Source organism: Callithrix jacchus, chromosome 10 (assembly GCF_049354715.1).
Source record: "Callithrix jacchus isolate 240 chromosome 10, calJac240_pri, whole genome shotgun sequence".
In the NCBI taxonomy this organism is placed as follows: domain Eukaryota; kingdom Metazoa; phylum Chordata; class Mammalia; order Primates; family Cebidae; genus Callithrix; species Callithrix jacchus.
The window spans coordinates 63825595-63838735 of record NC_133511.1 but is presented as its reverse complement, the minus strand read 5'-3'; the positions used below and the strand labels follow the sequence as shown (position 1 = coordinate 63838735).

Sequence of the window (13141 nt, the reverse complement as noted above, 5' to 3'; positions counted from 1 at the left end):
GGGCTCTGGGAACGAGTGACCTGCCCAGGCCCTTGAAGGCCAGGGATGGGCCTAGGCCGGAGGGAGGAGGGGCAGTGGGGTCAGAGGCCAGCCTCGCCAGCTCTAGGGGAGCCACTCCCTGGTTCCTCTTGCTAGGCCCATTTGTCAGTCTTGGAAAAATGTGGGGAGGGGTCAGGGGAAGGAGGGAGAGAAACAGAGCAAGAGAAAAGGAGAGAGAGGAAAAGGAAAGACAAAAACTCCCAACATCAAAGACAAACCCAAGAAAACACGTGGGCAGGTTCCACTTTCAATCCTAAGAAAGGGAAGCCAGCCCCCTGGGGCCACTGAGTCTCCACCATCTGGAGGCAGGCCCCTCTTCTCCACTCCAGAGGAGCCGACCCAGTGGACTTGCTTGGTTTTTGTTTTTTTAAAAAACACAGTTTCATTGTGTAAAACATACAAAACATTCTCATTTTAACCATGTGGAAACATGCAATTCAGTGGCGTTTATTACGATCACAGCGCTGTGGGCATCACCACTCGCCATTTCCAGAATCTTCTCCTCACCAGCAGTAGCCCTCCACCCGTTAAACAGTAACTCCTCCCCTCACTGCCCATTGGTGGCACTTTTGAAAAGAGTTGCTTTTTTTTGGACAGCTGATTTTTTAAAAGTGAACCGCTAAGGCTTAAGGGAGTTTAAGCCTTAAATCTTGGCCCAAGCGTTAAGAACTAGGTTCTAGTGTTGGCTCTGCTGTGGCCTGCCGTGTGACCGGAACAGGTTGTTTGACCCCTCCCTGTGAGGTGAGGGATGCAGGCTGGCTGGGGAGCTGAGCTGGGAAGTCTTTCCATGTTGCTTCCCAGGCTGGCAGGCTGTTACCAGGCCTTGGATGGAGGCAACACAGCAGACGCACTGGTGGACTTCACGGGTGGAGTTTCGGAGCCCATTGACCTGGTTGAGGGTGACTTTGCCAACGATGAGACTAAGAGGAACCAGCTCTTTGAGCGCATGTTAAAGGTGCACAGCCGGGGTGGCCTCATCAGTGCCTCCATCAAGGTGAGAACAGAGCAGGCCCCAGAGGCAGCCCCTCCCTTTCACCCTCGCTGAGGGAGATGGGAGATGGCTGTGACATCCCACACTCAGATCACCTCCTAACTATCCAGACCCTCAGCCTCACAGGGGAGGGGAGACGTTGGAAGGTATAACCGCCTGCCCAGACCCTCTAAGCTCTGAAAAGCCTTTCCCACACTGTTCAACCAAAACTTCTTTTCTGACCCTCTTGGGTTGTGGGTGTCTGTGCACCTGAGGGTGGTCCTGATTTCATTAATTGCTTATGTTTTGGATGAGAAAGCTGAGGCCCAGGGAAAGCAAAGCTCAAACCCAAGTTCAGCAGACCTTGTGGTGTGCTGGTAAACTGCTTCTGTAGCAAGGTAAAAAGCCCTGATTTGTAGCAATTGCCAATTACTGTGGTGTAAATACTCCCACCGCGGCTGATTTCCAGCTACCCATGTTTAACAGCCAGCTATTAAGAATATTCCTGGCCAGGCATGGTGTCTCATGCCTGTAATTCCAGTGCTTTGGGAAGCCAAGGCAGGTGGATCACTGGAGGTTGGGAGCTCGAGACTAACTTGACTAACATGGAGAAATCCTATCTACTAAAAATACAAAATTAGCTGGGCGTGGTTGTGGCTGCCTGTAATCTCAGCTACTCGAGAGGCTGAGGCAGGAAAATCACTTGAACCCAGGAGGTAGAGATTGTGGTGAGCCAAGATCATGCCATTGCACTCCAGCCTGGACAGCAAGAGCGAAACTGTCTTAAAAAAAAAAATTCCTGAATATTTAACAATCAGCCGAGCCAGTGCACAGCGGCCCCAGCATTGCCCTGGGCTGACCCACTGTGGATACCTTTGTTTACTGAGACTGCTGTTCTGTGGGGGTTTGTAAAGGTCTGTGAACACAGCGCTGCCCTGTACCTGCAATTCCCGTCCCTTCCTGTAGGTCCCATGCGGCCTCCTGTCCCTCCAGCACCTGAGTCCCTGGCCTGGGTTCCAGTGTGGCCGTGCCTTTCTGAGCAACTGTTCTTCCACAGGCAGTGACAGCAGCTGACATGGAGGCCCGCCTGGCGTGCGGCCTGGTGAAGGGCCATGCGTACGCTGTCACTGATGTGCGCAAGGTGCGCCTGGGCCACGGCCTGCTGGCCTTCTTCAAATCAGAGAAGTTGGACATGATCCGCCTGCGCAACCCCTGGGGCGAGCGGGAGTGGAACGGACCCTGGAGTGACACGTGAGGCCTGGGGATGGGGGTGCAGGCACAGGGCATGAGGGCTTGGACAAGGACGGTGAGCTTCTTGGAGGAGGTGGCATCAGGGCTGGGCCTTGAAGGGGTCTGGGAGAGGATGACACTAGGAAGAAAGAAGGGAGAATTATTTTGGAGTTAGTGTATGGGGTGATGGATTGAGCGAAAGAAAGGCCTGGGGTTGGGGGTGAGCTGACCCGTGGCGGGTGTAGAGACCAGCTTGGTGAGTGGGCGAGGGAGGGGAGCAGGGAGGGAGGCCACAGCCCTGAGCAAATGGGGACCCCTCTGTGCTTGGCTCATGGCCCTGGTGAGACCAGAATGGGAGTGGAGCCCAGGTGCTAAGTGAAGGAGCCGTCTTTACTGAGGGTGGTGCCCCCTTTCCCCCAGACTGCAGCTTTGCTTCCAGACCTCCCAGCCTCTGGCATGGTGGCAGCCCACAGTCCCCTGTGGGAGGAGGCAGGCAGGGCTTCCTGGAGAGGGGCTGGGTATGGCCCCAGTACCCCTGGCCACACCAAGACGCTGGAGGCCTGGTGCTGGACTACCCTTGTGCCTCCTCGCCCTTGCCAGGGAGATCCTGGTGGGCCTGCCTCTTAGACACCGCCCTCTCTCCTCCCTGGCCCTCACACCCCAGCTCGGAGGAGTGGCAGAAAGTGAGCAAGAGTGAGCGGGAGAAGATGGGTGTGACGGTGCAGGACGACGGTGAGTTCTGGTGAGTGTGTGTGTACCCTGGGCAGCTGGGGTTGAGGGGGGCTTCCTGCGGGCCTGGCAGGGAGCACCAGGTGGTGAGTCAGGAGCCAGGCCTCTGCTGCCTGCCTCATCATCAGCTTGCTGTGCGGCCTTGGACAAGTCACACCATCTCAGAGCTGCTTCCTCCTCTGTAAAGTCAGTTGGGCAGAAACAGGTCCTTTCATCCCCACAGTTCCCTCTGCCAAACTGAGGGATCCTGGAGCCACTGTGGCACCCAGACTGAGCCCTTGGCATGCAGGTCAGGGGGCTGTCTAAGAGGTGGGCCCACCAGGATCTCCCCAGCAAGGGTAAGAAGGCACGAGGGTCAGTCCAGCACCAGTGGTGTGGTGTGGCCGGGAGCACTGGGGCCATACCCAGCCCAGCTACAGGAAACCCTGCCTGCAGCCTGCCTCCAGGGGCCCCTTGGCAGCCTGATTTCTGAGAGTAGGTAGCAGAGGCTCACAGAGGAGCTAGCTCCTAACTTGAGACTTGAGGTACAGAGTAGCCCTTGGTGGGCAGGGAAGGAGACCTGGCACAGAGGTGAGGGGAGCTGAGAGGGTACATGGGTGAGCTGAGAAGACGACAGCAGCCCAGCTTCAAGAGCCCAGTAATTGGCTGGGTAAAGTGGCTCATGCTATAATCCTAACACTTTGGGAGGTTGAGGTGGAAGGATTGCTTCAGGCCAGGAGTTTGAAACCAGCTGGGCAGCATAATGGGGCCCCATCTCTGCAAAAATGAAAAATTAGCTGGGTGTGATGGTGTACCCCTGTAGTCTCAGCTACTTGGGAGGCTGAGGTGTGAGGACTGCTTGAGCCCAGAAGCTGAGGTTATAGTGAGCCATGATTGGCCACTACTCTCCATCCTGGGCAAAAGAGCAAGACCCTGTTTCAAAACCAGAAAGAAAAACCCCAGTAATAATAAGGGTTCATCCTGCATTCATTTGACCTGCATGAGTCCCGAATATGGGCCGGGCTCAGTGTCACAGAACCTGATAGGGAGACTCAGCCCTTCCTGGAGGGGTACAGGCATCCTGTGTATGCTGGATTGTGTGAGGGTGCCCAGGCAGTCCAGGGGCAGATGGCAATGGTTCTGGCACCCCAGTGAGGAGCCCTTCTGTAGGTGTCAGGTCAGCTGCTGCAGGAGGCCACCTAGGCCACTTTGCCAGTCTTGCTCCGGGGTCAGTAGATAAAAAAACACAGAAGAACCCCTTGTCTTTAGAAAGGGTTTCTTTTGAAAGCCTTTCTCTTACATGTTCACACTTGATTCACTGCCCCCTGTCCCCACAAGTCCCCAGAGGCATTCACAGTCTGCAGTGACCGTAGCAACGCCCTGGCCACCACAGCACACTCACCATGGGGTTCCCACCGTCTGCTTATCCAGGCCTCACAATAGCAGTGGAAGATCGTGGGTGAAAATGTGCTTTACAAACTGTAGAGGGCAGCAGATAGTAGTTATTAACACGATTCACCTTAGTCTGCTGAAAGCTGCACTGCCTGCTTGGATTGCAGTACCTGATTCCTTCATTAGCTCTGAGACGGGCACCTGCTGTTAGATTCAGCCCCATTTTACAGGTGAGGAAACAGGTCAAAAGAGAAGTTAAGGGTCTGTGCAATGCCATGCCTGTGCCCTTGTGTGGGCTTAGCTCCCCTCTCAAAGTCAGCTGTGTTCTCTCACCTCGGGGCCATATGGAGATATTACGAGGTTGGGCAGGGGGCCAGGGGCCTGGGGCGGTATGGGGGAGGTACCCTGCTCATCCCCTCCCCACATCCAGGATGACCTTCGAGGACGTGTGCCGGTACTTCACAGACATCATCAAGTGCCGCCTGATCAACACATCCTACCTGAGCATCCACAAGACATGGGAGGAGGCCCGGCTGCATGGCGCCTGGGTGTCGCACGAGGACCCTCGACAGAACCGCAGCGGCGGCTGCATCAACAACAAGGACACCTTCTTCCAGAACCCGCAGGTGGGCGTTCTTAGGGACCCCCACCCTGTCATTGCTGGGGGGTGCAGCTGCCTTGCCACGGTCCTGCCAGGGACTCCTGCACGACCTTGGGTAATCCCTGTGTCTCCCTGGGCCTCAGCAAACCTGCCTGTACAGTGGGGGTTAGTTGGGCACATCGGTCCTATCTGGCAGTCATGAAGCCACCAGCCTCACAATCTAACCTACAGGTGGTAAAAATGAGGACACTGCGGCTCTGAGGGACATAGGGTGTTTTGTCCTGAGTTACAGGGACACTTAGAGGCTGAGCTGGGGACTCAAGCCTTTGTTTCCACAACAGCACAATTCTGTCCCTTCCTAGGGAACTTGGCTGGCCTGGGCTTCCCCACAGGGACCTCTCCCCACAGCCTCCTCAGTCTGACCCATGGTGCTGCTTCCCCTCGTGCTTGGTGTGCCTCTGTTGAGTATCACCTATGTGCCAGGCTCTGCGTGGAGCAGCCGTCATGGCACTGAGTTTCCCTGGCCTTCCTGCAGGGTAGACCTTGTAGCACTGGTAGGCCCATCTCACAGCAGAGGGACCAAGGCGCAGAGGGGTGCTGTGACTGGTCCAGGCTCTGGAGTCGGAGCTTCAGGGAGCCAGCCAGCCCATCCCCGGCGTGCTCTCATTGCATTGTCTCTCTCTCTTTCCTTGGCCACACCTGCAGTACATCTTTGATGTCAAGAAACCAGAAGATGAAGTCCTGATCTGCATCCAGCAGCGGCCAAAACGGTCTACGCGCCGGGAGGGCAAGGGTGAGAACCTGGCCATTGGCTTTGACATCTACAAGGTGAGGCCAGCTGGGTCCCCTGATGTGTCGGGGGAGAGGGAGGTAGTTGGAGTTTGGGCTGCCCACGCCTGGGGAAGAACACTCTAGAACACCTTGGTCACTGGCCACAGTGGCCACAATGGCAGATATTGTGAGGATGCTGTGACTTGGGCCCATTTGGAATATTCACAGAGGGCCCAGCCTGCCCAGCCTCATTTCTTTCTGCCTAAGACCCACAGGCCTGGGATGTTTGGTGGATGAGGAAGGGGAAGATTGCTGGTGGTTGGGGCCGGGCCCTGGGAAGTCCTGGGTATCTGCTGAGCCCCCGTGCTCTCCCTCAGGTCTCAAGGCCCTTTGTAATCCCTCAGACTTCCTGCATTGGAGGGCTTGCTTGGTATCAGGAGGAGGTATCCTTGAGCACAGCCTGATGGGGTCACCCTTGGCCACAGTCCCTGGCCTGGAACCTGAGGCCTTCCACATGTTCTGATGCCCAGTGTGTGGTGATAGTCAGCATGGTGGGAACCCATGTGCCTGTCAGACCTGGAGAACTTAACGAAACCACAGGGACCCGCAGGGGCTGGGTCCATGCTGAGTCCTCAGTGTCTGATGTGGCTTGTCCTGCCGTGGCAGTCTGTTCACACCCTTGAGTTGGCACATTCATTGCGTGCTAGCATGTTGTAACATGTTGTTGTGACTTTGGCATGTGATGATCTTCACTAGTGTGACCAGAACATATCGTGACGCTTGTTTTGGGGATAGTCAAGCAGGTCCTGGCAGCTGGTGATGTCATTTCATGGACATGTGCTGTGACCTCTGCAGATCCTGGTACTTGGTTGTGCTGTTAGAGTCGGAAACCCCACTGAAACTGTTATCAGGGGGATTCCTATTGCCCTCTTTTTTTTTTAAGAGACGGGGTCTTGCCCTGTCACCCTAGCTGGAGTGCAGTGGCGATATCATAGCTCATTACAGTCGCAAACTCCTGGACTCAAACGATCCTCCCACCTCAGTCTCCCTAGTAGTTGGGACAACAGCTAAACACCACCATGCCTGGCTAATTTTTAGGTTTTTTGTAGAGATGGGGTCTTGCTTTGTTGCCCATGCTGATCTTGAATGTCTGGCTTCAAGTGACCCTCCCACCTTGGCCTCCCAAAGAGCAGGGATTACAGGCATGGGCCACTGTGTCCAGCCTCCTTAAGTAGTTTTTATTGAGATATAATTCACACAGCATGCAATTCAGCCATTTAAAGTATACAATCTAATGACTTTTTGTGTGATCACAGAGTTGTGTAAGCATCACCACAATCAACTGTAGAACATTTTCATCTCCCTTGAAAGAAACCTGCTCCCTTTAACCATCACCACCCACTTTCATTGACCTCCTCCCTTCAGCCCTGGGCAAACACGAATCCACCTCTGCCTGTTCTAGACATTTCATATAAAGGCATTCCGTGGTTCCTTCCATGGTGGTGAGGGGGAGATGGGGTAGACCGGGTGTCACAGGGTGTGTCCCCACGTGCCCAGCCCCTCCTGCCTCCTGCAGGTGGAGGAGAACCGCCAGTACCGCATGCACAGCCTGCAGCACAAGGCCGCCAGCTCCATCTATATCAACTCGCGCAGCGTCTTCCTGCGCAGCGAGCAGCCCGAGGGCCGCTATGTCATCATCCCCACCACTTTCGAGCCAGGCCACACTGGCGAGTTCCTGCTCCGAGTCTTCACTGATGTGCCCTCCAACTGCCGGTACCTGGGGATGGGCCCAGGGCCAGCATGAGTGGGGGTGAGGTCCACACTGGGCCAACCAGGAACCTTCAGCTTCAGAGATGCTCAGTGTCTCTGGGCCTCCAGCAGCCCTGGGCTGATACCAGGGCCCGTCTCCTTCCCTTCTCTTCCCTTGTTCCCCTGTCCCAGCATCCCTGGCCATGACTAGGAACAGTTTCTTATATGTGCATGCACTCTATAGTTGACAAAGAAGCTTTCACTCATCTCATGTGATCTTCCTGCATCCCTGAACGGGAGGCCTGACTCCTCCACTTTACCAGTGAGATTCAGGGATCAAGGTTAGAAGCATCGTCCGAGGCCATACAGCCAGTGGTAGAGTCAGGCCCCGGTTCCAGGGTTGGGTCTTGTCACCACAATTTCCTCTCGCATGGGGGTGGCCCTGGGGTCCAGTGGACCGCTGAAGCCTTTTCTATCCCTGCTGGGCACAGACCCTGTGCGTCCTGTGCTGCCCTCCACTGTGATATACAACCCAGGCTCAGTGTCCCCCAGGCAGGTGAGACGGGGCCCACATGCCAGACCCAGGAGGCAGCTTGTGGCATGTGGAGCCAGACAGCCAAGGGTCTTGCCGGCCCAGGCTCCCCCGCTTTTCAGCTGTTTGGGCAGGCCCTTCACCTGGGCGAGCCTGCTGCTTCCTCAGCTGTGAAATGGGCATCATCATAGCCACCCATCTCCTGGGGCTTTGCGAGGCTTAGGAATCACCCATAACTCCCTCAGAGGGCTTGGCACACAGCAGGTGCTCAGCAAGTTGCCTTTCCCCGGGGGAAAGATAGGGCACCCTTGATAGGGATAGAGAAGGCAGGAAGCCCCTAGGGTTCGACAGCTGGGGAGTGCCCATGGGGATTTGCCTAGGACTAAATGAAATCAAGTTTGGGCTAAATACTGCTTCTCTTCCCTCCCCACTTCCTGAACCCCCTCTTCACCCCTGTCTTCCTGGCTCTTCTCCATCACTCCCCTCCTCCCTGCTGCTCCATATTAGGGAGCTGCGCCTGGACGAGCCCCCACACACCTGCTGGAGCTCCCTCTGTGGCTACCCCCAGCTGGTGACCCAGGTACATGTCCTGGGGGCTGCTGGCCTCAAGGACTCCCCAACAGGTGAGCTCTCCCAGGTATAGTCCCCCAGCCCTCCTGCCAGTTGCTCCATGGCCTCTCCCTGCCAGCGTGGATACCAGCCTCAGAGCTCTCCTGCTCTCAGAGGCACTGCAGGCCTGGCCATTTCTGGAGTGATGCCTGATGCCGGGCACATAGAGAGGAAAAGGTCTACCTTCTGCTCTCAGGAGGCTTCCAGCTGGGAGAAGGCCTCAGGGAAAGCTTCCTGGAGGGAGCGGCCTTTGTCCAGGTTGAGGAGGTACTAAGATACAAAGCCTGATGGACGGGGATAAGGGAAAAGGGTGCTCTGGGCAGAGGGAGCAGTGTGGGTAAAGGTATGGAGGCCAGAGATGGCCAGTGTGCCCCTGCTGGCCATCCAGTCTCTAGAAATGAAGGGACCCCGAGGTGGGTGAGGTTCCAGTCTCTCCATCTGAATAACCGAGCCCAGGTGGGCATCTCACCTGCAGATATCTGGCCATACCACAGCCCCCGCCCCCACCCTCACCCCATCTCTCACTCCCTCTCCCTAGGGGCTAACTCTTACGTGATCATCAAGTGTGAGGGGGACAAAGTCCGCTCGGCTGTGCAGAAGGGCACCTCAACACCTGAGTACAATGTGAAAGGCATCTTCTACCGCAAGAAGCCGAGCCAGCCCATCACTGTCCAGGTGAGTCCCCCAGTCTGGAGGCAACTCCGAGGCTCCCAGCCTGAGGCTTCTCCACTAAGCCAGCTTGTGCCTCGGGCTAACACGTGGGACTTTGCTCAGAGTCGGAAGAGCCTCTGACAGGGACCCAGGCATGCTGGGTTCTGGTTGTCTGTCTGTCCCTGACCCCTGGTGTGGCCTTGGGAGCTCTCTTTCCACTCAAAGGTCCCTCTGTAGGTGGGTGAATTGGATTAGCCAGTGTGGTCCTGAGACCCAGCAGGGTCAGTATCCTGGCTGGGGACAGTGGTCATCTCTGCTGACCTCACCCCCAGTTTTGGGAACTATCCCTCCCATTCCCCCATGGGGGGCCCACTTGGAAAGTGGCACTGAAATGCCATGTGGTGGGGGTGGCTGTTTCCCAAGAGCCTGGGCAGGACATCAGAAAGCCAGTGTCCTCAGCATGGCTTCCTTCTCTCAGGCTGATGTGGCCTGGGGACACTGATTCTGAACTTAGTAGTAGGGTGCCCTCTGTCCCTCAGGCTCTGGTTAGCATGTCTCTCAGTGAGACAGCATCTGTAAACAAACATTTGGGTCCCCCTGTGGGAGCCACTGTGGTTTATCCAAGTTTTCTTAACACTGGGTCCCACTGGATCAAATCACAGACCCTCAGGTCTCAGGGCTGGAGAGGACCTTAGGGGCAGCTGATTCAACCCTCATATTAAAGATGGGGAAACTAGGGCAGTGGGTGTATCACTTGTCTAAGTTCACTCTTGAGTGAGTAGTGGAGCTAATAACAGATTTAACTGTATGTATGGAAGGGAGCTTAGCTAGATGAGGAGCCTGAGGCTCTGGAAGGGGCACCAGCTTGCCCACAGTTTGCGGGGAGGCAGACAGTCCAGGGCTCCTGCCCCTCAGCCAGGCTTGCACTTCAAGGCCCTGCCACCACCACCAGCCCCCCATAGATTATATTCCTGGTCTGGGTGATAGCCCCTCCCACGATCCTCTGTCTCTTCCCAGGTCTGGAACCACCGAGTGCTGAAGGATGAGTTTCTGGGCCAAGTGCACCTAAAGGCTGACCCGGAAGACCTCCAGCCCCTGCATACCCTCCACCTCCGGGACCGAAACAGCCGGCAGCCCAGCGACCTGCCAGGCACTGTGGCTGTGCACATCCTCAGCAGTACCTCCCTCATGGCTGTCTGACACTTGCCCACCTATCTGGCTCCAGCAGTTTCCACCACCATCTGCATGTCCCCACTGGGCCGGAGTCTAGCCTGGGAGCCAGGACACTGGGGTCCTTTTGCCACTCTTCCACTGACTTGCTGTGTGACCTTGGGAAGTCTCTGCCCCTCTCTCCACCCCAGTGTCCTGAGAGCCCCAAAGCATTCCCTTCTCGTGGAGGTGTTTCCTTGCCTGAGATTTAATATAGTCTTCCCCACCTCAACTGTCACCACTGCTAAGGGACTCTAGCCATCAAAAACATTTTGCTAAGGCCCTGCTGTCTGCCAAGGAGTGCCAAGAAGATGTCACTTGTTTACACACAAACTGCCATATCCCCAAGCCCTGTTCTTGCCCCTTGAGTCCTAGGCCCAACCCAGCCTCCCAGACCTTGTTTTCCCCATCAATACTGGGTTTTTCTCCCACCTTGAAAGGACTCAGCTCCTGCTCAGGCTGGAATTGGGAAAAATGCAGGTGACATATGTTCATTCTCTAATCCCAGTCACTCACCCATCCATTTCCTTACTCAGTAGAGATTTGCCAAATGAATAAATGACACCTTCGAGGCTGCAGGTGAAGTGGGGTCCTCCCCTGCCTCTGCCTTGGGCCTCACCTCTATCCTCAGGTCCTCTCAGAGGCAGATACCCAGGGGAGCTGCAGGTGCCTGCTCATTCTAGATCCTGATTCCATTCCCAGCCCCTGGGTTAAGGTCCCTGGAGGGGTGGTGTGAGTGGGGGTGAGGAAGGGCATCTTCCTGACTCCTCTGCCCAGTGCTACAAGGAGCATGCCTGCAGGGCCAGGGGCCTGGGGGCAGGCAGATGGAGGGGCTTTGGGGACCAGAAGGGGAAACATACCCTCAGAGTCTCTCTGCTGTAAGACCTCAGCTTTTCCTGGAAGAAGGGACTCAGGTGTGTGGCGCCACCCACTGGGCTTGGCAGGAGATAGGGAGCCCGTCACCTGACCACAGCCCCCACCAACATTCCCCCCAAATGCAGCCTAGGAAGCCACAGTGCCCTTCTTCTGCCTGGACCAAAATGTTCCTTTTAGTCCTCAATATTTTATATTCTTTTTGTTTTAAAAATCTCAATTTTAATCAGAGGTTTTAAAGGAAAATTGAAAGCTGAACCTCCATTTTTCTTCTTGGCTTCAGTTTTGCTGGTCCTCTGATGTGACTTTGATTCCTGATGTGGGAGCAGGCGTCCTTCTCACAGGAGGTCTGGAGGTGGACGCAGAGGATGTCTGTGCGTGGGCGTTTTGCAGGCTGGCAGTTGTGCTCTTGGAGAACTCTTCTTGAGTGTTGGCACTGAGACCCAACTGGGATCTCTTCTGTGCCCTTCTTGGGCTTCCAGACCAGGTGTAGCAAATGAAAAAGTGCAGTTAATTCAAGAACAGGAATTCCTGTGTCCTTCCTGGGAATTCCTTTTGGGAACCTGACTTTTCGACTCCAGATCCTGCTGTGTGGTTCAGTGTTCTGGCTGGAGGTGCTGGATTCTCTGACTTTGCCTCCTCACTCTGTGTCAGGCTTTGCTACTTGGCCTTGGCCCTAGGCCACATGAGGGGCCAGGAAACGAAGGACAAGGAGGACAAGAGCATTTTTTCTTGAAAACCGGGACTTCCCCTCAAGAACTTGGGCCTGGGGTGGGGACTCTGTGCATGACCGGGAGCAAGTCACTTAAACCTCCTGTGCCTCGATTTCCCCCTTCAACAAAGTGGGGCCAATGATTCTCGTGTGTCAGCACTCTTACTACCAAGTGCTGAGTAAGGGCAAAATAATACCCCTTTCTCTATGTATCTCTGTATGTACACACACTATATATAGTTCATGTAATCATCACTTCTTGATGTCTATTTCAAATCCAGGCTCTCAGGTAGGGGGTGGAGAAGTGAGCCAGCTTGAGCCTCAAGCTAACACATGGGACTTTGCTCAGCCATGTACCCTGGGATACAGGGGCACACCAAGACCAAGTGGCAGACCTGTGAGCTTTAGCCTTGGGGCCAGGCTGTGCCTCCCACCCCCTGACAGAACGGGTTCTACAGTGCTGCCCTTGCTTCCTGCCCCTTGAGGTAGGCCAGGCTGGCTCCTGGCTATGCAGGAATCTCTGGTCCCCAGGAGACCTTGGGGTCCAGGCAGGTAAGAGTCAGGGGAGACCGGGGAGAGCAATTGCTTTGTTCACTGTAGGCACCCACAGGGGCCTGAGAGTCCCCATTTGCAGATGGGTGGGGCCTCCAGCCCACGCCACCCAGACCTAGGCTTTCCTCTTCTCAGGACCCACCGTTGGGGGACAGGAAGCCTGTTCTATTCTCAGAATAAATCTTACCACAATTCCAAAAAGACTTTCCTGTGTCTCTCTGTCCCTCTGGGGGGAAGGGACAATGTAGGAATGCTCCACAGGCCTGGGTGACTGTCCTCTGGTCAGAGGGAAGGCCCCGCTGCCTGCCCAGTGCACCTGTGAGCTGAGATCAGGGGGATCATTCAGTCATTCCTTCATTCAGCAGATCTGGCTGGCTCTGTGCCAAGGCCTGCCCCAGGCACCAGGGACATGGGGAACCAGACCTAGCAGTCCCTGCTCTGGAACAGTCTATAAACAAGTAGGGGGAACGAAAAAATACTCTGGTCATGACAAACACCACACCATGTGCTACTACTGAAGGGGCAGGGTGGGCCTGCTGGGTT

The 13141-nt window shown here is 55.5% G+C and overlaps 1 protein-coding gene across 2 annotated transcripts in view; it reads left to right on the top strand.

Annotated features, from left to right (window-relative positions):
• The window catches only part of CAPN5 (calpain 5), a 58240-nt gene extending 45441 nt beyond the window's left edge, over positions 1 to 12799 (top strand). For both annotated transcript variants that reach the window (XM_009007388.5, XM_035265354.3), the window contains 9 exons: positions 841 to 1033; positions 2067 to 2260; positions 2904 to 2981; positions 4770 to 4965; positions 5646 to 5768; positions 7288 to 7484; positions 8500 to 8615; positions 9140 to 9276; positions 10270 to 12799. In XM_009007388.5, coding sequence (XP_009005636.3) covers positions 841 to 1033; positions 2067 to 2260; positions 2904 to 2981; positions 4770 to 4965; positions 5646 to 5768; positions 7288 to 7484; positions 8500 to 8615; positions 9140 to 9276; positions 10270 to 10452 — 1417 coding nt within the window. In that variant the 3' untranslated portion in view covers positions 10453 to 12799. The remainder of the gene's footprint in view (positions 1 to 840; positions 1034 to 2066; positions 2261 to 2903; positions 2982 to 4769; positions 4966 to 5645; positions 5769 to 7287; positions 7485 to 8499; positions 8616 to 9139; positions 9277 to 10269) is intronic.
• Positions 12800 to 13141: the final 342 nt, after the last annotated feature.